The sequence below is a fragment of the Peromyscus eremicus genome, chromosome 1, assembly GCF_949786415.1.
Source record: "Peromyscus eremicus chromosome 1, PerEre_H2_v1, whole genome shotgun sequence".
NCBI lineage: Eukaryota > Metazoa > Chordata > Mammalia > Rodentia > Cricetidae > Peromyscus > Peromyscus eremicus.
The window spans coordinates 130,997,356-131,021,983 of record NC_081416.1 but is presented as its reverse complement, the minus strand read 5'-3'; the positions used below and the strand labels follow the sequence as shown (position 1 = coordinate 131,021,983).

The following is a 24,628-nucleotide window of genomic DNA, read 5'->3' as shown; positions in this document are numbered from 1 at the left end:
CCCAAGACTCTCTTTGTCTTTTGGTAGTTTAGTTATACTGCATCCCAGTGTGGGTCCCTCTATGTTTGTCCCACTTGGTGTTTGCTGGGCTACTCATATCTTCCTTCAAATTTCCGAAGTTTTCATCCATCCTTTGTTCAGTTTGTGTTCTTACCCCTTTCTCTTCTCCTTCTGAAACTTCTATAAGGTGTACACTTGGTGCTATTCAATGGGTAGTTTCTTTTCCCTTTTGTTCAGTCTTTTTTCACTGTGCTTCTTACACTGGATCATGTCAATTTTCCCATTGTGCTGGTTAGTTTTTTGTCAACTTGACACAAGCTAGAGTCACCTGGAAGAGGAACCTTCAACTGAGGAATTGCCTCCATCATAATGACCTTTGGGCATGTCTGTGGGGCACTTTCTTGATTAATGGTTGATTCGGGAAGGCCCAGCTCGCTGTAGGTGATACCATCCCTGGGCAGGTGGTCCTGGGTTGTATAAGAAAGCAAGCTGAGTAGGCCAGTGAGCAGCCTTCCTACGTTGTCTCTGCTTTAGTTCCCACCTCAAGGTTCCTGCCTTGAGATCCTGCACTGACTTTCCTCAGTGATGGAGTGTGCCCTGTAAGATATGAAAACTCTTTCCTCCCCAACTTGCTCTTGGTCGGGGCGTTCTATCACAGAACACAAAAAAGTCTTTGCTGGTTTGTAGGTTCGTTCTTCCATCTACTAAAATCTGCTTTGAACTCATTTGATTATTGTGTTTTTCAGCTTTTGATATTATCTTTGTTTCTTTTTACTAATTCTGTCTCTTCACACAGCATATGCCTGTCTCTGTGTTTTCCTTCCATCCTTATGCATCTTTATGACAGTTATTTTAAAGGAGTTTCTATTGTGTCTAACGCCCAGGCTTCATCACGGATGGGTCTGCTAATCTGTTGGGTTCCTTTGAATGAGATACATTTTTCTTTCGTGCTGTGTGACATTTTTGCTGGAAATTGGACATCTGAGTCTATGGCAGCTTCAGGGTTTCTCTCTCTGATGCCTTTGTTTTGTTTATGGCTGAATGATAACCCCATGCCAGGTTTTGATTTGAAGTAAGAGTTTAAGGTTTCGCAGGTCTTTTCTGGCCCTGTATCTTGTCCTGGCCATGCCTCATAGCTTTCTAACTCCTGGAGATTCAGTTGCCTTTAAATGACTTAATACAATAATGTCTGACTTGCATCTATCTATCTATCTATCTATCTATCTATCTATCTATCTATCTATCTAAAGACAGGGTATGTAGCCCTGACTGTCCTGGAAGTTGACTGGCATTTAGGAGGGGAAAATGGTGGTGAGGAGCAGGGAAGTTGATCTTTGACAATCCTTTGAAGCCATGTCACCTGTCGGGGTCTTCAGCAATGTCAGTTTGTATCTATAACTCAGTAGTCAGCACGTGGAAGCTGAGGCTAGATAGTTAGCCAAGAAGGCTTTTCTTACACCCTGGCTCCATCAGGGTCTTGATTATCTTTCCTAGTGCTTGGAATGGAAGATGAATATTAGCTTCCACCATACTAAAGGATGAAGTGGACCAAAGTGAACTACAGTTTATCAGCCAGGAATCTACAAGCTTTGACATACACTCCCACATTTCAAAATAGTTACTGATGACAGTTTTAGCTGTCTAGGTAGAGACAGATTCCTGCGTCACAGATGTAGGGAGATTCCTGATGTTTTCCATTCTGACATCTTTCTCACTCTCCACCTCTCATTTCCCCTCCTCCTCCTCTCCTTCCTCCCTGTCATGTTCAAGTAACCACCCAGGCACTTAGCTCAATTCCATCTGCTGTTTATTGAAGTCCACCCCAGGCCCCGTTGGGGACTCTTAGAGAAGGGGAGGAAGGGACTCAGCTCACCATTCCGCAAACCTGATTAGCATTACACAGCACAGCAGAGACCCAAACAAGAGGATGAGAATTCCACGTGAAAAGGAAGGTAAGATGGAAATGGCTGGAGTACCAGATAGAGAATAAGAGGGCAGGAGGCAGGAAGGCCATTTGCTCTGGGAGAAGATACAGCATGAGCGATGATCTGGAGAGAGGAAGCTCAAGCACGCATGAGATGCATTGAGCTGCTGCTTTTGGGGTTCAGGTCTCTTACGTCATCCGGTGCTGGTGATGCCTCTATGAGAGCCTGCTAGGGGTGCCACAAGACACTCACACAGATCTTAAACAACAGGGTTTTTTTCTCAGAGTTTACAGAGCTAGAAGACTAAGATCAAGGGGTCAGCATGGTTGGTCCTCTCTCCTAGCTTCTGGTGATTTGGTGACAATATCTGGTGTCTCTTGGGATGCAGAAGCTTTACCAAGACCTCTGCTTCCCTTCTCTCATAGAGTTTTCTCTGTGCAGCTGTCTATATTTAAAAAATAAACTTTTTAATGCTTTATATTTCCTTGGTGTGTGCATGTGCGCATGTGCAAGGGTGCCGGTACAGAGGTCAGAGGATAACTTGCGTGAGTCAGTTCTCTGGCTTCTGCCATGTGGGTTCCAGGGATGAAATGCAGGTCACCGGGTTTACCAGCAATGACCTTTACCTGTCCTCTGCTGTAACCTCATCTTGATTAGTTGCATCTGCAGTGACCCCACTTCCCACTAAAATTACCATTCTGGGACACTGGGGCAGGGTAGGATTTTACTATACAAATGAAGGAGAGGAGGACATGGTTTAGCATGGACCAGCTTGCCAGAAGATGCATGCTGTATCATGCATCCCCTCTAGGTCCCCAGTCATGGGAACTTACCTATTGCCTTGAAAGTGTCTTTCCCGATACCCCATGTGTCTTTTGGGGGCCCGGTCCCTTCTGTTCCTTCTGTTCTTGCCTTGTAATACACAAATCCATTCTGTGTATACTTGGTACCTGAGCCCAGAGTCCTGGGGGACATGGTGTGAGGTTGTGTCTATCTAAGTTCACCATATGATCACTTCTCTGGTGCTCTAGGCAGAAAACAGCACACAAGGCCCAGCTGTCAGATACCATCAGCCCTTTAAAGGAATGGCCATTTCTTCATGAGCCTAACCCTTGGATGGCCATTAGTTTGTATAATTTTCCCAACCTCCTCTCCTCTAGGGTAAGGAACTATTTAGTGTTTATAAGGTTGACAGGGACCTGCAAGGGGCCTCTCCTTCTGTGTGGCATATTGTTCCCAAGACACCTTGCAAACTATGAGAGTGGCCTCATCTGCTGTACCACATGTTTTTATAAAGTTTGGTTATGACATAACTGCACCCATCACTTCAGATGTTAGCTGTGGCTGCTTCTGTATTAATAGTAGTTGCCGCGGTAAACCGTGTGGCTCAAAACTACATCTTCTCTGCCCTTCCTTGATTGAAAAGGTTCATTGGCCTCTGGGGTAGACTTTTATAAAGACCTATGCCACTCTCTATTCTTTTATCTTTCCTCTAAAATCATGCTCAGAGGGTAGCCCGCAGGCGTGATGAATGGCAGAGGGAGGGACATAAGACCCCCCATACTTGGTTGGTGAGTACAAAATGTAGGTAACAGGCATGTGAGTGTGTAAATACCCACAGTGTGCAGTTTTGTCTTTTATGCTGAATTTCAATATAAAGTAATTAATCACACTATATCACCATGACCTTGGTACCATGGAGATGTATGGAAGCCTTGAGCTTGTCTAGGTAAGAGTCTCTCAAGGACACCTTGGGGCCCCTCAGAGCAGCTAAGCAAAGCCTTGTTGTGGCTAGCCCAGCCTGCATCCTGCCATTCGATCTTGATGCACCTTAGACATGTGGTCTCTACCAGTGAACACAGCCCATTCTCTGGAACTGCTCACCACCCAGTCAGTCTAGACATGACACCTAGGAATCCAGGCCACAGGATTGACCTCATACTTGCCCTGATTAAGGTGGCAGAGCTGGGACTTAACTGGCCAATGTCCAGAGACTGGTTGTGTGTGAGTGACTTAATCACCCCACTTATTACAAAGTAAATGAGAACTCTTTATTCATCCTTCCTAAAACTTGGAAATTTCTAGAACATATCAAAGAACTGTTGTTGTTGTTTTTTTAATGTCTTCATTTTAATAAAAAAAAATTTTTACGTATCAAAATTTTCTTTGGGGTGTTCAAGGTTACACATGACCAAGTCTTCAATTCATCTGGAAGAGACGACTTGTGGATCTTGCCAAACAGACACTCATTGTGTCCTGCTTCCCGATGACCTTTAGTTACAGCCCTTCGGTGCATTTTTCTGCTGGCTCACGTGAGCATGCCTCAGTGTGGGACTGGGGTTACCCAGATGTGGTCTATAGGAGAGACTCGGTTGCTCTGGAAACCTTGCCCACCCTCTCCTGGCAACAGTCCAGTACCCTCTGCTGTTTCCACCAGACCAGCTGGCTAACACAAATCTTCTTCCTTCCAGCCCTGGGCCTGGAGGCACACACTGCCAGGGGGCCAGCGTAGAGCACGCCGCTTGTGAGAACCTGCCCTGCCCCAAGGGTGTGCCCAGCTTCCGGGACCAGCAGTGCCAAGCCCATGACCGACTGAGTAGCAAGAAGAGGGGCCTGTTGACAGCGGTGGTGGTTGATGGTAAAGGCCCTTCCTTCCTTTCAACGTAGCCTCCCTCCTCCTTTTCCCGAGAACTGTAAAACCTACTTAGGGGTGCTCATAATCCTCAACCCCCATCCCATTCCATCCGAGAACACGCCTGTCCTCGGCCCAAGTTAGCCATGGCCCTACTCCTACAATAGTAGAACTGAATACTAACAACTTGAGATCTCCCCACACAGGCCATAAAGGCAGACAGGAGGCTAGATTCATTCACAGCAGGGCCAGTGCAGTGCGCTAGCATCTGATTTCCAGTGCGCTGTGTTCTGAGGTACCAAGAGTAGAATGGTATGTTTGAGTGTGTACCATTTTGCTTTCCTGGGTTCATTTTGGGTTGGCTTTACTCTCTGCCTAGAGTGCTTGGAAGACTTTTGAGAACTGTGTATGGAAGCAGGTGACCAACACAGGTCACTTTCCAAGGACTTTCTTCCCCATCAGGAGAGTGTATGCCATAAACTGCCACAGTAACCAAGAAACAAGTCGAGGTGTCGGGTCATGTCTCCATAGAGTCTGTAATGTCTGATCATTGGAGGTGAGGACACCCCGAAGCCTAGTCCAGAGTGTTGGGGTTTTTGTTGTTGTTGTTGTTGTTGTTGTTGTTGTTGTTTTACCTAACATGTTTCTCTTTGAGAAACGTGACTTTGTGTTGTAATGCTGACAGTATGGTACCATTTATCAGTCACACCCCAAACCAGGCACAAGTTAGCTCCATTCATGGTCTCTTGGAGTAAGCAAAAGAGGTGACAAGTTATGTGACATCCAAGCTCCTGCAGCTGACAAAGTTGACTCAGAGAATAACCCACTGGCTCTCAGTGTTCAGACGCAACGAGGGACGCTTAGAACTAATGCAGCGGGGTCTGATTTCTGTAACCTCCAGATGTTTTACAGAAGAATGAAATCTAGTACCATCTCTTGATTTTCTTCCCCTGAAATGCCCATTTTGGCACCTGCAATTACAAGTTCAAATGTTCCTAGCTGTTTCTAGAGAAACCAAGATATCCCTGGCAACAGCAGCTTCCGGTCTACAGCTTTTTCCTTTTATTTTTGTTTGTTCTTTTCTTTCCTTCCTTCCTTTCTTCCTCCTTTCCTTCTTTCTTTCTTTCTTTTTTATTTTAACTAATTAATTAATTTTTATTTATCTATTTATTCGTTGTTTTTTTTTTCAAGACAGGGTTTCTCTGTGTAGCCCTGGATATTTGGGAATTCCCTCTGTAGACCAGGATGGTTTTGAACTACAAAGATCTGCCTGCCTCTGCCTCCCAAGTGATCTGCATCTTTTAGTTCAACAAGCGGACTGCTCAGTTTTGTCTTAAAAAAAATAGCTCATGGTGTTTTCAGTGGTACCTGCTTAGCTGGGAACTTTTAAGGTAATAGAAAGTTCATTCCCCAGACATTTTCCTTGTATTTAAAAAGACATTAACTCTGGGGGCTGGTTAATTATGGCTACGCTGCCGCTTAACCAGCAGAATACGAGAGGAGCTTGGCTTTCTCAACCCCAACTTTCCCTGAAGAGAAAGGAGACGGGAGACTTCCCTCTCCCAAGGGAAGGGTGCTGTTGGAGGTACCCTTACTTCTCCCTGTCTGGTCCTTAATGTGGTGCATGAACAGCCTGCAAGCTTCCACCTAGCTCAGGCATAGTCAGACCCCTGACAGGGACGGAGACATGACCAGAGGGCTGTCACAGTCCCGGGCAACAGCTCACTCTGGTGAGATCCACCCTGTCACCAAGGCTTCGTTGTCCCCAGAAGGCCAGGTGAAAATGACTTGATGCCTTTTCTGTCCTCTCCTCCTTCCCTAGAGCCAGCAGGTGTTAGCGACGGGACACTCTGCACCTTCTCCATGTCCGCTCAGCTCTCTCTGTGTGTGGGGGGGGGGGGCGGGGGCGGGGTTGTTATTTGTTGCTTGACTGCTTCGTTTTTAACCCCTTTTGCTTCACGTATTTAGGGCGGAAGTCTCACTTGAGCAACTCCATCTTAAACTTCTATTCACTGCTAACAGCTTTGGAATAGCTGAGTGCTTCAGTTCCCTTATCATTGTAGCAGTGGAGTCTGCTGTCTGCCCAGACTACCCTCGTGGGGAGGCTCCTTGAGGACTTCGATGGGTCTAGAATGCATTTTCTCACCCATTTGCCTCTTATTCCATCCTGCCCATGTAACAAATAATTAGATCTGGTGGGTGTCACCTTTGACCTGAAAAGGCCAGCCATATTTGATAAGCATAGCTTACAGACTGGTAGTGTTTAGCCTTTGAAGGAGAGGCCTTGGGTTCAGGGCTTTGTGAGGGTAGTTTGACCCATCGCCCTCTGGTGTGAAATTGCCACGACTTCTTAAGTATGTGGTTCCACTTCCCTCAGTATACCAGAAGCCAGCATTTTTTATAGCATTTCAGAAGGGCAAGAGCGAAATAATAAATGGCTGATTCAGATGGCTGATGATAAGGGTTCCTCTGAAGCCCTGCTTTCTAAAAGGCACAATAATTCTAGCTGAGCCGTGAGAGGAACGCGGCCCCTGCGGTTGGATCCGGCTCCAGCAGTCCATTATAACTGCCTATTCACAGCACTGCCATCGCTGCAGAATTCTTTGGTGGTGAGTGACGCACGGTTCAGGAAAGGGAAGCGGTATTTTCTCTTTTTTTTTTTTTTCTCTCCCTCCTCTTTTAGAAAGAATTCTTGCAGAGGTAGTCTTTCCGAAGGAGGACTCAGGACCACAAGTCCATCCCACCTCCAAAGGAAGATAAAGGCTCTCCTTAGAAAAGACCCCAAAGAGGAGAAGCCTTTAGACAGAAACCCTCTGCAGTGGCCGCCTGCCAAATCCAGACTGCTTCTGCTTTTCCTGTGGGATTTTGTCACAGTAGAAACATTCAAGGGTTCAGGCCCGTGTGACCAGGCCAACAGCAGGCTCCGTGCCCACTAAACTGTTAGAAAGCTGTGTCTGGACAAAGTAGCCTTTGCCCAGCTCCCTTGCCTCACACAACAGACCCACCCACCCCAGCTCCTGTCTGAGGGAATAAGGGATGTGAGGGTCAGAGCTGAGACTCCCACTCAACCAAGGAGCCCAGAAGTGGAGGCTCACTGTGACAAAGGCGTATGGTGTTCTTGAAGGACCCAATGAAGGGCTGGAACCAAAAATTTTAAAGATATTAGGACCTTCTGTGGCTTCTAAAACTTACCAATGGGAATCTTGCCTCTGCTGAAGGCTGCCTTTCTGGAAACTTCTCCATGTACAGCCAACCAGGGAAACCCACAACTCCTCTTAAGTGAATCTGTATCCCATCTCTGAATCCTTCTAGGTCAGCTATGGCTCAGAATTCAGAGCTTTGTAGTGTTTGAAAGGCCATGATGGCTCAGCAGCCCCATACTAACACCTCCGCTGGGACCCAAAGGGGCACATGACAGCCGCCTGCCGGGAGCCCCTAATGAGGCAGGTACTCACTCCTGCCAGGGAAGGCTGGCTTTGTAACTAGAGAGTTTGCTGCACGTAGAAGAAAACACTCATTTTCAGAGCTTTTCACATGTTATCAGGACAAAGATGGGTCATTCTGGCTGTGGTCACGTGGTAAGTGTTGTTCCAGTTTACCGAGACCTGTCTGTAGGGTCTGGCTTCTAGGTCATGGTGACTCTGCTTGGTCTGCTTATGGTCAGGTGGACTCTACTGTCCCAATCAGCTAGATCCTGGGACCTGGGGCCTGGTTATGAAGTCCTGGTGGATGGCTTGTGGAAGAGAAGATTGAGTAGCTAAGACAGAAGACAAGACGGTCTGACAATTCTGGCCTGTACGTTAGGTAGATTCTGCCTCAGTAAGTATGACTTTGTAACGAGTCCAAGAGAGAGCAGTAAGAACAGTGTGAGCCACAGTGTCCCATGTTCCCTGTGGAGCGCAGGATGAATTCCAGCCCTCTGTAAACTGACATAATCATCAGCTCTCAAGCCTCAGAGCCCATCTTGCCCTGGCTGTGGCTTCCTCTGGTCAATCAGAAGCCCTTATCAACAGGCAGGCCTTTGAGAAGCCAGGCAGAAGCCTCAGCCAGAATTCATCCAACTGCACACCATCCTCAGCCAGAATTCATCTAAGTAAACACCATCCATGCAGGAGACATGTTCTCGGCATCTTTCCTTGCTCTGTGTGGCTGTGCAACTTTTAAGGTTTTCATCCCCTTCTATACTCCCAGAGGGCATAGTGGTGCACGCCTTTAATCTCAGCACTCTGGAGACAGAGGTAGGTGGATCTCTGTGAGATTGATACCAGCCTGGTCTACACAGTGAGTTTCAGGAGAGTCAGAGCTACATAGTAAGACCCTGTCTCAAAAAAAAAAAAAAAAAACAACCCACCAAAACAAAAGTTCTCACACTGTGCTCAGAGCTGAAACCCACCACCTCACGTTATTTAGTGGGATCTTTTTTATATTGGAGACTTAACTTCCCACTCACAGGAGCCTATTCAGAGAGTGCTGAGAAATTCTGAGCCCCTTTTGCATGATTTAAAATAGACTATCCTCAATCCCTTTGGGAGAAAGAACTATTCCTTGCTAGAGGTAGGGGCACCTTACATTGTGAGTGTAATCTCCAGAGAGGGGGAAAAGGTGGACAAATGCAGGCAGTTCTAGCCAATGAAGGACTCTCACCTCTGACCTTAGTGCTAGAGCCCTGGTGTCCTTGGCTGCCTGAGCCTGGCGAGCAGCGTCTGTCTGCACTGCTTGTCAAGGGCAGAGTCAAGGGCAGGCAGAGCTCAGTAGAATGCCTTGCCTGAGATCATAAGCCAACATCTGTCCTTCTGAGTTTCTTCCCCTGATTCAGAGTCTCTGCTCCTCTGAAATTTTCACCAAAGAACCAAAACAAACAACCTTTATCCCTTTCCATGCTGGAACTTTCCACAGACTCCAACTTCCCTCAGAACAGCTTCTGCCGTTCTGCCCAAGTCTCGTTCCCATTTCTGTTCAAATCAGAGAACACACTTAGAAACCCAAACCATAAATATTTATGAACACTGTGGTTTGTTTTCAGCAGTACCATTTTATCCCTTGGTATTTGGGGCTCCCGAGGGCTCCTCATTCAGAGTAAACAGTGATGGTTGAAAGAACAGCAAGATGGAGCAGAGAAGCGTATGGCTGTTCCTGCCGGAGGAAATGGAGGTATTCTGTGAGCCCCATGCTCATCTGGACAGTGGGACAGTGGCAACATTCACTACACTGAGTGCTGTCGACACTACTTAGCATGTTGTTTGGCTCGCAGAATATGGTAAATGCCTAGGATTTCTTCATTATCACATCATCACTGTTATCATTACTGCTATCAAATGAATCGCCTTAAACCTCAGTTACCCCCAGTGTTGAACCAGCATGTTAGTCCAAAGGGAATTAAGACCCATAGTTTCAAACTATTTCTTCATAATAAGACTTTAGAGAGATGGCATAGAACGTACCTCTGGTGTGCAGTAGACACACTATCCATCCAGACTGCAGAGCTGTGTTGGGCCCCGAAGGCGCCCACAGGGAACCTCAAACCCCTGACCACCTCTCATTAATCCCATCCAATAAGCTTCCTAGAAGTTGACCTCAGTCTCCATCTCTGTCTTTCATAGTTCTTCTATCACTGACTGCTTTCTTGGGTCACTTCCTCTAAATGGAGGGACAGCTACTTCCAGCCCCCCACCTGAAAATGAGACATTCCTTCTAGAGCAGGCACTCCGCGTGCTCACATTTGACTGTGTCATGTGACCTGTCTCATTCGATCAAGGGTTACGCCACACCTGTCCATCAGACCACTAGGGCCTTGAGAAGCGTGTGTTACCTGTTGCCCATTTTTAGCACTGTCTGTGGAATGCTTGGGGTACGTGCTCCAGCCATGCTTGAGGAATAAACAGCTTGCCTAGGAAACAGTAGACTTCCAGTGTGCTCCCCAGAGTCCATTGTTTCACTTCTGACTAGATAGAAGAGCTGAGTTGAACCTGAATCCTGGGAACCTGCTTCTCATATTCTCAGGTGCCTTCCCACAGAGCTGGTTGATCATGGGCTGCCATGGAATCACGCAAAGCCTTGAGACTGGGTAAGACGGCATGTCTGCTCTGACAAGTCCTCTCCTGTTGGGATGCCAAGGCCCCTCAAGGCCACATCAGCTACAAAACCCTTCTGAGCCCCTCCCTTACTTGCCAGAGATCACCGAAAAAGCCTCACTGGGGAAGGCTGCTGGTGGAGACAGAGTCCAGTAAGGTAGCAGAAGGTCTCTGTGACTCTCAGGGTTTCCTTTCAAAACAACTCCATAAATGTAATGATTAGGGCTAGGTGGCGGAGGGAGCAAGGAGGTGTGTTACTCTTACTCAACCATTTACAGAGACGAGATCCAGTCATTTGTTCAAGTGCATTTACTAAGTCCTATGAACAGTTCTCGTTCTGGTCTGGAGACAGAAGATGAAAGCATGCCCCATGTCCCCAAGGGTTCCTGTACTTCAGTGTGAAGGTGCAGATTGAAAACCCTTCCTCCAAAATATTTGCAACTTCTATCAAACCGGGACTATTTTGGAATTGGCGATATTTGCATATGCACAATGAGCTGTGTTTGTGATGGAACACAAATCGAAACATGGATTTTGCTTATGGCTTATATACATGTTATACACATAGCGCAAACATAATCTTACAGTTTTTAGTGCACCTGTATTTTAACTGCTCCTGTCACATGAGGGCAGGTGTGGAATTTTCTGTTTGTAATGTCATGTGAGAGTTCAGAAGGCTTTGGAATTTGAAGTCTTTTGGACCATGGAGTCTTTAGTATTTCATTATCAATGGAACCTGCCTGTAAGAAATCCCTTTATATCTAGGATTTGCGCAAACAATTCTAGGACACCAGGCCAATGACCTGGGCTTGAGTGGATATAGATGCCAAGTGCACACATTGAAATGCCTGTCCTAGCCTGTGTAGGGATAGCAGGAGAGAAAGCTCTGGGTTGGAAGCTTCTACATTGACAGCAGCCTCCTCCAGAGCCGAGTAGAATGAGGGATTCACAGGCAGAGGGAACAGCATAGACAGAGGCAGAAGAGCGTAGTGTGTTCCATAAACTCATGTTGTTCCAGAAGCAGAGGGAACAGGGACTTTCATCTAGCTGCTGGCATGGCTCTCGTGAGTTGTCCTCGTGGTCTCTGAGTCCCCTTTCTAGACCTTTGTTCAGTCTCTTCCAGGACCTTCAGGCCTTGTATCACAGCTCTGCCGTTCCTACCTAGCAGCTGGGCCAATGGGGAGCAGGGCACTAAGACTTTTCCCGTTGAAACACACTAACGATCTTAGGGCAACCACTGTCACAGCGCCTACAGTGCCTGGTTCCCCTGCCTGGGGCATTTTTGTTCACACCCCCCCCCCCTTACTTTCCCACTACAGCAACAGGTCCAGCCTCAGATTTAACACACAGTCACTTATGCAGAGGCAGGCTAGCTCACAACGGTACCTTTGTGCAGCTGATGTGTTTAATGGCTGAATGAAAAGGTAATGCCTTGTCTCTGCAAATGAGGGGAGCCAAGAGGAGGAAGTCCAGAGAGCTGCCCGCTCTGCCACTTACTGAGTCAGGGGGTCTTGTTCTATGTGCTATTTTAAATGTCCACAGGAGCAGGTGATTGTACCTGAGAACAGGGCTAAGTGACTGAGACCTTTGTGTACTAATCATTCTGCCCTTGGGCTCTCGGCCCACATGTGCTTCTTCCCCACATTGCCTACATACCCCTTTCCCAATCAACAGCCACCAACCTTTCCCTCCTCAGATAAGCCGTGTGAACTCTACTGCTCACCCCTCGGAAAGGAGTCCCCGCTGCTGGTGGCTGACAGGGTCCTGGATGGCACGCCCTGCGGACCCTACGAGACTGACCTCTGCGTGTATGGCAGATGCCAGGTGACTTGCCTTTCCTACTGTCCTTGGTGGGGCTGTGACAAAGGGTTCTCTCTTCCCCTAAACTGGGCCTGTGGTGGAGCTAAGGCCTTTGAGGGTCAGGGGAAGTAAATTTTCCCAAAGAGGACCATGTTGCCCCCTGTGGCCAGTGGCCACTAGCGCATGCCCTGCCCTCAGCAGTGACTGAGCATCGTGCCCATGGCAGGCTTAACCAGCAGGCTCCTGAAACTATTTGAAAATTCCTCTGGACATCGTGATTCATGCAAAGAGCCGGTGAGTATGAGAGCATGAGATTGGTCTGGAGGATGGACCAACAGCATGCTCTATTTACTTACGAACACTCGGTGGGTCTAAGCCAACACCAGTGCAGACAGTGGCCACGCAGGTGGATGGATGTGCCTGGCCTCTGGGGATCCCTCCACCCTCTGGGATATAGATTTCCCCAACTCATGACATTGACCAACAGCCAGAGCAAGGGGGAAGGGAGAAAGAAGCGCTTTGTGGGCCTCTTGTCCCTCTCTGTCCATCCGAAGGAGCGCCTCCTGGGGTGGTATCTAGAAGGGAGAATGGAGACGCTCAGACATTTCACTGGCCAGTGGGATACAGCTCAGGTGAAGCCACCTCTGCCTTCAGGGGTCATCTCCTGATGACTCAGCTCAACTTGATCGTGTGCTCGTCCTGGTGACTAACTCTACTTGTGCTGTGGTGGTGCAGGGCATAGGCTGGTGTATCAGCCGTGGAAACATCTCCCACAGTCCTGGAGGCCGAGGAGTCCAGGGCCTTGGCATGGGCCGTATTTGGCTTCTGGTGAGGGCGCACCTCTCATGAGTGATTTCTTCTTGCTCCACCCTCACAGGATGGAGGGGATGAAGCTGCCCTCTGAGACCTCTTTTCGGAAGATACTAATCCTGTCCGTGAGGGTCCTGCCACCAGGACCTAATCACACTTTCCCTTTGGGAAAAGGTCCAGTTCCTAAAAATATCACCCACCTTGAGTGTGATGGGAATTGGGAGAATATGCGTTTTCAGTCCCCTATCCCCTGGGGTCCTCCTTCCTCAGCCACTGTCAGCCTGTGCCCTCACTGTATCCCTATCAAGTGAACCCATCAGTAGCTGTGGGAGGAAAACACAGATCAGTGTCTCGGCTGGCTCCACAGCAAACAGTTTCAACCTAAGTGGGTTTTCTCCCTGCACAGCCCGAGCCGGTCACGGACTGGTTAATTCTCCGAGGAAACATTTAACAAGGCCCCAGCTCCTCTGGCATTGCCTGGCTTTGTTATCAAACAGAAATATGCTGAGTGCCCACGGGTTTTGGCAAGGACACCTCCCAGGGAAAAGGGCACCAAGGAGTGCTTGAGCAGGACCTTTGGGGATACTTTCATGTAGCAAAGAATGTTCCAGGCCCTGTTCTTGGACAGCATGAAGAAAGCCCTTATCGTTATTACTGAAACAAGGCATTGCTGACCGTTCTCAGGAAGCCCGCTAGCAGGCCAAATGCAGGGTTTGTTTCCTTCCTAAATTACATGCTTGCCCGGATCATCCTGCAAGTTGGCACAGTGCAAGCCAATGATGTCATTCTACTGCTAGCAGCTTTACAAGTCAAAGCTCTTGTACCCTTCGGGGCAGTGCCAGCTGAGCCACCCCGGCCTCTCGCAGGCATCTGCTTTGGTATTCTTGCCAGCAAGAATGTACTTCTAAGAATCCTGCGATTCTCCAGCCAATGAGGCCTGAGTTCATGCTGAACATCATTTCAGCTCCCAGTGGTCTGTGCCAATGGACACATCCATGCAACTGTACTTAATCTCAGGCTTTTCGGCCTGAGAATGTTCCATGTACTGTGACAATGGATCTCTTAGATCCTTGTCCAGATACTGTGTACTACAATAGTGACCAGCATGGGAAGACAGGCCCATAGGTACAGCAGTGGCATGAATACTGTGGGAATAACCAACCACTTTCTGGTTGGATTTAAGACCTACTCCACGGGAGGAAACGCATACCTGGTACTATAAATCTGGCCAAAAATCTGTGGCTAGGAAACTCACAATTCTCAGGCATGGACCTGCTACTTTTATTTGGCTAAATGAACAGAGCACCAAACTGCCTCCCAAATTCAAGTCTCTGTGTCCATAGATTAGTGTGGTGCTTAGTTCTCATCAGACTATTCTTTGTGCAGTGGGATGTGGTTAACACAGAAACTCACATCTGATCAAAGGGCAGAGTAAGTGTCTGTAGAGTTCTTCGCCACAAATGGGATGTCTCTATCACCCCATGAAGGCTCAGGAAGTATTGCAGAGAGACTGTAAGAGTCAAATATTGGGGACAATTGTTGCAAGACAGTGTCTTCTGGACAAGACAGGACCACTACACTCAAGCTCAAGCAGCTGTGGTTGTCCATACAAGACTGGCATAAGATCAAGCCATTATAACATGGAGGTAGGAGGGATTCATGAGGCTGCCACACTTAACTGAGGAGCTAGTGACTGTCGATGGATCTGGGGGGTGGAGAATCACTTTTCTCTAAGAATGTGACCATGTTCCAATGGATGGCACCACCCCAATGAGTATATAGACAGCAAAAATTTGACTCCGTAGGGTATTATTTTAAGGAAAAGAAAAGGAATGGGAAGTGGGGAGGAGTAGGGATGTAGGAGTGGATCTGGGAGAAGTGAGGGGTGAGTATGAACAAAATGTGTGGTATGAAATACCTAGAGAATTAATAAAAATATTTATTTTAAATCCCAAAATAGTCCCGAAGAAAAACAACCAAAATCCATAAAGCGCTGATGTATGTAAAGGAGAAAATAAAATACTGCCCTAGAAAAGTCAGTGATGATGGTGTGACCAAGAAGGCCGAGAAGGACTGAGCAGGGTGACGAGACAGGCCTCTGGAGATGATGGTTTTGGAGAACTCCAGGAGAGCTAAAGGCAGAGATCTCCCAGCAGAAGGGGGCAAGAGCGAAGCTGCCTCAGTCTAGGCATGCAAACGCAGGGTAGTGGAATGTGGGAGACAGGCCTAACCCAGAGGAATCGGACCCAGGGAGAATTTGGGTTTGCTCCAAGTGTGATAGGGGCACTGAGGGAGAGGAGCGAAGCAGTCTTGGTCCCTGACGTTCGTTGTGGTGGGGTCTGAGTAGACGGTTACAGAAGCTCACCTTGCTGAGAGAAGCTGCAGGGCATGCAAGGCAGACTAGGAAGTGATGAGATTCAGGGTGCATTTGCAGAAGGAAGGTGTGTTCGACTCTAGCAGTGCTGTCACCAAATACCTGAAAAAAATCTGCCCCACAGTGGGGGAATATTTACTTTAGCTCAGTTCCCAAGGCTTCAGTCCTCCGTGGCAGACAAAGCTTGGCAGAGCAGAGCAGTTCACACCAGTTCACACCAATTCACACCAATTCACACCAGTGTCTAGAGAGAATGTCTGGGCTGGACTGTTTTCTTTTTTCCTCTTTTATCCTACCTGGACCCTCCACCTTGGGATGCATTGGGTCTCCTCCCTTAGTTAATCCTCCCTGGAAACACTCCCAGAGGTAAGCCCATAGGCTTGATTTACTAGTCTCCTAGGCACTTCTCAAGCTAATCAAGGTGACAGTCATTGACCATCAGGGAAGAGAAGCTGAGATGCTAAGCGTTGAGCTGATGTTGTAGAGAGCCAGTGTGGATACGTTAGGCAGTAGAATTCCATAGTCATGGGTCTCCTCACTGAGTATCCTCAGGAGGAGATCAGTAGCACTGAGGGGCAAACCAACAGTGTGATGGTTCATGCATATCCTGAGCAAGAAGGTTCTAAACCAAGAGTGGCCCTGAGCATAGGAAAATAGACCCTGGGTATTATCAGAAGACAAAAATGCCACGCTAGGCAGACAACTGGGTAGAATCGAGTGGCTTAGAGGTTTCAGGCTAGGGTGACGTGTTTACCATTGTCAAGACATACAGGTAGTGTCTGACTAAAATGTACAAGTTGGCCTGGAGCAGCTTTGGAGATGAAATGACTCACTGAATCCAAAACTGTCTAGAATTCCGGGAAGGTCACACAGCAGACCTGGGACTATATGTGTCTGGAGAGTGGAGGAAGAATTAGGTTGAAGACATTTGGTTGTTGACGTCTGTGGAGAAGGTGAATTACTAAGAAAGCCAAAGAGAAGTAGAAGGTTGACATGTACTCAGTTGACCACTCCCAGCAGCCGGGAAAGTAAGGAGAGACCCAGAGTCACAGGAGCTGGGGGAGAAGCAGGCAGGAGTCGTCATACGCTCTGATGTATCTGCTTGTTTCCACATAGCTTCTCTGCTTTCTTACATGTCTTCACCCTCAGGTTAGACATAGTAGGTGTTCAATGACTGCCTTGAATGAAGGGTTCAGCCAGCCCTCCATGTTACAGATCCTATAAATCTATAGATTTCACTAACTTTAGCTGCAAAATATTTCAGAAAAAGTCACATTTTTGCTGAACATATGCAAGCTTTTTTCTTGTCATCATTAATAAATATCAATTTATTATATTTTAGTTATAAAAATATAAAAACTATTTACATAGCATTTACGTTATATTCATTATTGTATGTACCCCTCCACCCCAGAGACAATTGAAATCATACAAGAGAATGTGTACAAGGCCTGTGTAAACGCTACATTATTTTCTGTAAGGAAGTTAAGCATCTCTGGATCTTCCCGTATTTGAAGGGTTCTAGAACCAGTTCCCAGTGAAGACAGAGAGACAAGTACATACAAACTGGAGATAGTGTGGGTGGCACAGTATGGCAAATACAGAAGAGGAGATGACGCCTTGGCCATCAGGTGTGGTGACAGGAGGCTTTTTGCTGTGGGTGACAGGGCAAAACGTCTAGGCATGGAATCAGTAGAGACCAATACTTATTTTTCCTGGGCAAACTGTGGCCTCTCCACATGACCTGCCATGGCCCACTCCTGCACATGGCCCTGAACTAGCTCTCCTCTGGCTTCAATCTGCATGTGTCACAGGAACTGTCTTGACCAAAGAGAATCTGGGCCTGGCTTGCCAGTCCCGTGCCATCTTGCACTTTCAATTATGCCATGAGGCACTCCTGACCTTAGGTGTCACACACCCTAACTTCTCCAGGAGAGCAGCACCCTGGCCAGCACGTGTTGGCCAGGAACTGGAGAGCTCAGAAGTGGGTCTCCTGAAGATTAGTTAATGGAAAGACAGCTCAGGATCATCGGGATGCTGTGGGAAGGCTGGGGAGCACTTACTGTTTCCTTGGGTTCCGTCATCTTGCTCTCTTGGAACACTGAGGCTCCTAAATGCAGTTGTTAAAGCCCCACTGACACTCAGAAGTCATGACTTTAATTGTGCTTTATGGTAGCTTCCATTTCAAAAGAAAAGTGTCTGTCCCTGCCCAACATAGTAGACTCCTTTCCCTGACCTGAGCAAAGAGAGAAAGTGCCCTGTTGGCCAACTGCCTTGGCGGTTGCCCTTCTGGCCTCAGATTCGCTGATGTTCTGACGTGGATCTCCTGGCAGGCCTGGCTTCCAAATGCAAGAGGCGACTGCCATAGCACCAGGCAGCATGGGCAGAACGTGGAGACCTGCCCCAGCCTGAGAAACTCACCGCCATTGGGAGAAGCTATGGTGACCATGTGGGGTGTTTACATAGAACATCCGGGGCTGCTTAATAATCAGGAAGCCCTAACTGAATTGCAAGGCCAGCAGCCAGCAGTAAAACCAGAGACTTGCTGGGACATCGTAGGAGTGGTTTAGAAATCACAGAAATCCAATGGAAGAAAGCCCTAGAGCCAGGAGCATGTGGGAAAGCCAAAAGGAAGCAGGTCCAGGCAATACAAAAAGGCTGGGGTGCCAGGCGGTGGTGGCGCACACCTTTAATCCCAACACTCGGGAGGCAGAGGCAGGCGGATCTCTGTGAGTTCGAGGCCAGCCTGGTCTCCAAAGCGAGTTCCAGGAAAGGCGCAAAGCTACATAGAGAAACCCTGTCTCGAAAAAAAAAAAAAAAAAGAAAAGAAAGAAAGAACAAAAAGGCTGGGGTGAGGGGCCAGTCCTGGTGCTGGCTTGTGACTGCGCCACCAACAGCCTGGATAGAGTAACTGTGAGACTCAGACATGGGATGCAGAACCTCACACACATTTTAGCAATGGGAAATAGGCTGAGTGAGCTTTTTGCTCTGAGCAAACTCCATGATCTGGGATGCTCCATCTCTCGGCCCTTGTCAGTTTCCACTGAACGACTTCACAGAGTAAGAAGTAAGGTGTGACCATGCCCCCTCCAGCTACCTGCATCACTACCCAGACATTTCTGCTCTAACAAGGTAGAGTCAAGTAGTTCCCGCTTCTTGGAGAGATGCAGATGATATTTCTATAGTTGCTTTAGGGTAGCAGGGCTCCTTTATTCCACAATGCATGTTTTTAAACACATTTGATAAATTTGTAAAAAGATAAAAAGACAGACTTCTGATCTTAATTCTGGTGGTGGTGGTGGTTGTTGTTTTCTCTTTTGAATTTAATGATAATTAAAATGTGTCTGAACCCCCAGGCGCCATGCCTCTCAGCGAAATCAGTCCCACAAATCCTGCAGGGCATCTGCTTCAAAATATCACTGAATCTGAAAACACAGATGAACCCAGCTCTTTGGTTTTCTAGAAAATTGGCTGTGATGGCATCATCGGGTCTGCGGCCAAAGAAGACAGATGTGGTGTCTGTAGCGGGGACGGCAAGACCTGCCGTGTGGTGAAGGGTGACTTCAGCCACTCCCGGGGGACAGGTGAGTACTGGGCCCAAGGGCTGTAAATTTCATCTCCTTTGCCCCAGTGCTAATGGTAGCCTGACTTTTGTATGTCACACTAAGATGCTGAGTCTTCTTGAGCTTTCCAGCCACTGGCTGATGTTTCCAGAAACGAGTGGTTTGCCGGTCTCCTGTCATAGAGGGCATAAGCCTGTGACATTCAGTGAGGTACTGAGTACATCTACGGGAGAGAATGAGGAAGAATAGGCAGGCAAATGACCTACAGAGTGACCTCTCAGAGCCTTTGTGGGCATTCACTCACCAACATCACCAAAAGTAATGTAAGCAGGGGACCGTGAACTGAGCATATCTGGGCTGAAAAGCTTCCATTTTCATTCCTACAAGTTGCTTTGCATAGAAACATGTTAGTTCAGTTTGACCCAATGAGAGAACAGAACCATGGTTGTAAGTCTCTGTCTCACAGAACAGCCCATAGGATAAGGTGGAAGTCTGCCTTCCCGGGTAGATAGAACCTGGTCTGCAGGAACATGCCATTTAGAAAGCATGAAAGAGACACACTATTCAGGAAGCAAATCCAGAGATAACTGCAAATGCAAAATTAAATTTAAAATCAGAATTTTAGGGTCAGAGAGATGGCTCAGGTGGTAAAGGCCCTTGCCACAAAGCTTAAAAATGACCTGAGTTCAATCCCCAGAACCCACATGGTGGAAATAGAGAACCACTTCCCAGAAGCTGACATTTGACCTCTATGTATACACTATGGCACATGCACATACATGTGTACACCACATACACACACACACACACACACAAACACACACACACACACACGTAGACGAATTTCTAAACAGTCTTATTAAATAAGAAACACAGAGCCAAATACAGAGTTAATAGCCAAAGAGATCAGAGCAATAGCCACAACTAGCTTTGGCTTACCACCAGCAGTAGCTTCCACAGAGAGAGCTTCTTCCCATCTAACCAGTGTTTTTATTGCCTTCCTGTTCTTCCTTCTCATTGGCTCTAAGCCCAGCCACATGACTTCCTCGTCACTGCCTGTCTATACAGACCTCCAGGTCTCTATGGTTGGTACTGGAATTAAAGGCTCGTGTCACCATGTTTGGCTGTGTCCTTGAACACACAGAGACTCTGCCTGCCATGTGATCAGATTAAGGGTGTGTGCTACCATTACCTGACTTCTATTTTATGGCTATTTAACCTTTGATCTTCAGACAACTTTATTTATTAACATACAAATAAAATATCACATTTCAGCACAAATAAAGTATCACCACACACACACAAAAAAAAATAAATGAATGTTTTTAAAAAATTGTTTAGAATTTCCATGCATCACATCATTCCAGAGAGACATGGAAGGAGCTACCATTAGAATAGGTTCATTTGAGGAGGCTGTGTCCTCTGGAACTGAATTGTCCGGTACAAAATGCACTGGACACTCAGGTCTACCCAAGTTTAAATCATAATTGGCTGAAATTAAACTAACTTAAAAATTATGGCTACATTTCAGGTTCTCTGTTGCCAGCAGGGCTGCTGGGTCTCAGTCAGACAGAGAATATCCTTGTCATCAAAAGTCTCCGTGGACAGCACAGCTCGAAAACTGATTCTGCTGTTTGCTTTGGTGTATCTGATACTGTTTCATCTCTGGCCACCCTGGATTTGCCTCATATAGTTATTACAGTTGGGAATAAAACCTCCACAGTTGGCAAAGGGTCACTATTTAGTATTGACTTCTTTTGATAAATATAAGCATTAGAAACCTTATTTAGAATTATCAAGAGGGCTCAGCAGGTAAAGGCACTTGCTGCCAGACCTGATGACAGGCATTCAATCCCACACTGGGGAAGGAGAGAACTGACTCCTAAAAGTTGTCCTCTGACCTCCACATGCACACTATAGCAAGCATGTGTGTGTGTGTGTGTGTGTGTGTGTGTGTGTGTGTGTGCGCGTGCGCGCATGCGCGCGCTGAGTGAAGCTGCGTCATTCTTCGTTAGGTGGGTTGAGCGCAGCCACACTCATCCCTCCCTGTTAGTCAGTTCAGCAGAACACTAAGGAAGGTTCTATGACAATCTTTGAAATCCTCTACCAGGTGGAGGTAGACACAGAAGCTCACATGTCAGACCGCCCGGGCTAGGACAGAGCATTCATTTTGGCCTAGGGAGATGCTTTACCTTTCCATGGCACTGTTCTCCCTGCCCTCCTGTCTCTGTCCACCCAGGGCTGGGCTCCATCTGTGTGTCCTCCTGAGGAGGTTGAACTTCTGTGGCTGTGGAAGTGAGTCTTCCATGGACTGAAAATCACAGGGGGAGCGTCTTTGGGGTAACTGTCTCACCAGGACTTGTAGCCTAATATGCTTACTTCTGTCTGCTGGAGTACAGACCCCTCTCCCAACAAACCTTCAGAGGAAGGCAAGCAAACAGCATCACTGCCTGTGAGCAGTCACCTCAGAGCAGCTGCCAAATGTCACACTCTAGTTTTAAAACACGAGGCAGGGTTTTGTTTCGTCTTGATTTTTAAATCTTCACCACCCGAGTCCATGAGTGTAAGATCACGTCAGTGTGCATTTGGTTTACTGAAAATCTGTGTAATGTTCATTTGCATGTGAGCGATTATTAGCTGCATAGGGTTTGATGATGTTCTAGGATTCAATGATGTTCTAGACTGCATAAACACGGGATACTGCAATGGGTCGCCTGCACACTGCCCCCCACCCACCCAGGGAACATTTATTTGACATGTTTACATTTCAATATCAGGCATACAGTCATCACATTGGTCACAGTCGAGGTAGGGTACCATACCAGGGCCTGCTTCTAGATCAGTTATAAAAGCTGATTTGAAAAGCAAATGGGAGCCAGAGTAGTGGAAAGACACTTCTGGCTAAAGGTGAATCCATATATTTGAAGGAGACTCAGCAGAGAATTCCCGAGAAGGTCCCAGGTCATGTGGCATCTCGGTGACCCCAGTCAAGTGGATTTGCCTATCTTGTTGGTATAGATAGGGAGGTCACTTTCATCTGTGTCCAGCTCTGAGGAAAGACGATGGGAGGAATGTCTTATCATCCTTCAGGGTGAGTATCAAAGAGAAACGCCATACAGAGAGATAAACCAACATCAAAAGCACAAATTTTGCCAGGTCCTGCATGAAGGCCTGACCCTAGCCTGAACTCTCCCAGGTCTGTTTACAAAAGCCCCTGAGCTGAGAATCCAGGGTAGGTGTGCACAGTGCCCTAGATAAGCAAGAAACCTATGACGGAAGACCTGGATGCCTCGCCTGGCCAACTGGCTTCCTAAGTGTAGAATGCTTGCTGCCCCAGCCCACCCCTCCCAGTCCTGAACAGACAAGGCCTTTTAGCTATTCATAGGTAGAAGAAATCAACTCAAACCAACTTTCTAATGGATGGACTTCAAAATTCCCAAGCCTTCAACTGGACTGAAGTGGCTAGGCTATTTGAATTTATGGGTTGAAATTTTCTGCCATGAGGCTTTTCCTTCAGGCATTAACTTGTCATTTTAATGTTGTCATCTTGATTCCATCCTTCTCTTTGGAACTGGAAAGGTGGCTGGTTCCCATGGACATCCAGCATGCAGCTAGCCCAAAGTTCCCACTGGGGCCTGACCAAGATGCCTGATGGGTTCTGAATCCCTTTGCACTTTGTTCTTGGAGAGACAGTAGGTTCCTCACAGAGAGGCTGACGTGGCCTTGCTTTTTAAATATGGACAGACTCACATCATGTTGTGTCTTTAACAATTAGCATTGAGCCACTGCCACATCCTGAGTTCTCCGCTCCATCTCTAGGTGTGGGGAATGGCTGCTCTATGGGAAAGTTCATGGTCATTTGAGGATACTAAGTTCCGCTGTGACTGAGAAGAGCAAGACCAGTCACTAAAATGTGCACACACCAACTACAACTGTTTTCTTTTTCTCATTCAAGAACAATCTTTGTATGAAGGTGTCCACACGTGTGGTGGCAGACAATTCCCAAATGTTTCTCATGTAAGATGTTTGACTAGATGGCACGGTCCTGAAGGTGACATGCTTGGTGTGGGGCTCTTGCTTACACGACTGAGTGTTTTCTGAATAGAATTAGTAAGAATGAGTCATAAATGAAGCCATGGGTAAAACAAAGGCTAATGACTACTTATATAGGACACATACCAGCAATGAAAAACTAAACTAAAACCAATATTAAAGACAAAAGAACCATGAATTGAGAGGCTAGGCAAAAACATAACTTAGCATGCCATGGGTAGCTTTGTATTATTATCAACCACATTTGTTACCTTAGCAAGAAATGCTAAGACAGGGAAGCTCATCTTGATTGGTGCCTCCCTCATAGGGAAGTTTCCCTATCTCCCTACCACTGGACTGGATTTTCCTGTTGGCCGAGGGGATCTTGGTGCCTTCCCGGTGGAGATGAAGGCGATGCCCTTGATTTGACTCAGCTCTACTGACCACACATTCCAAGGGTCAGGTAAAGCATGGGTTCCACTCATGGGCTTCTTGAGTGCAAGGAGGTCTTTTCAGTTCTAATCGAGAACCACCTTTCCCAACAAAGAGTAACACAGATGGTCCCCGACTCACAATATTTCACACCACAGCTTTTCACCTTCATGGTACTGAGGAAGCCATCCATTTTCAATAGGACCTGGACTTTGAATTTTGGATCTCATTCTGTTCCAGGCTTGCAATTTGCAGTATAATCCTCTCCCGAGATGTTGTGGCAGTCACTGCTCCCACAAGGACACAATGAGAGCAGGCTGTGCCACACAGTGTGCTGAGCGGTGACCATCAGGAGATTAAGTGTAGTGCACATACTTTTGACTTCAGATATTCTCAACCCACAATGAGCGTTTCATCCCATTATAAATTGAAAAGAGTCTAAATTCTCACAGTTTTTGTCAATAGAGAAAAGCAGAAACTTAGCAAAATCCTTTCTGGACATCTTATGATTTGTTTAACAAAATAAAATCTCTTTGTTTTCCCATTCATTTGATACAACATAGAAAAAGGACATCATCAGGATTATACCTCTATCCTAACATCTCAGTGATGTTTTTCTCCAGTATTTAGTCAATATTGTTTAACAACAAAACTATAAACCCAAATTTTCTAGAAGAAAATCTACTTGGAAAGTTCAGGTAAACGTAATTTCACAGGGGAAAAAGTCCATAGACTGACGATATTAACCGGTAGAGTTGAGACAAACCTGAGGTCACCATTCCTGTCACTTGAGACAAAAATGGCATGTGTCCTGGAGCAATGGCGAAGACTTGCTTTCCCCCATGGCTTCTTTGCAAAACCAAATTGTTTCCCTCTTGCTTGGGACCGAAACTGTAACAGAAAACTGCTCTAAGGTTAGTTAAGCCTTGCTCCTTCCCTAAAATGTGAATCGATCTTCTGCATTCTCAGAGTGATTCTCTCCTCTGGTT

At 46.9% G+C, this 24,628-nt stretch overlaps 1 protein-coding gene across 1 annotated transcript in view; it reads left to right on the top strand.

Annotated features, from left to right (window-relative positions):
* The window catches only part of Adamts17 (ADAM metallopeptidase with thrombospondin type 1 motif 17), a 321,166-nt gene that overhangs the window by 203,097 nt on the left and 93,441 nt on the right, over window positions 1-24,628 (top strand). The window contains 3 exon segments of the mRNA XM_059273139.1: window positions 4,397-4,563; window positions 12,325-12,452; window positions 19,076-19,196. Coding sequence (XP_059129122.1) covers window positions 4,397-4,563; window positions 12,325-12,452; window positions 19,076-19,196 — 416 coding nt within the window.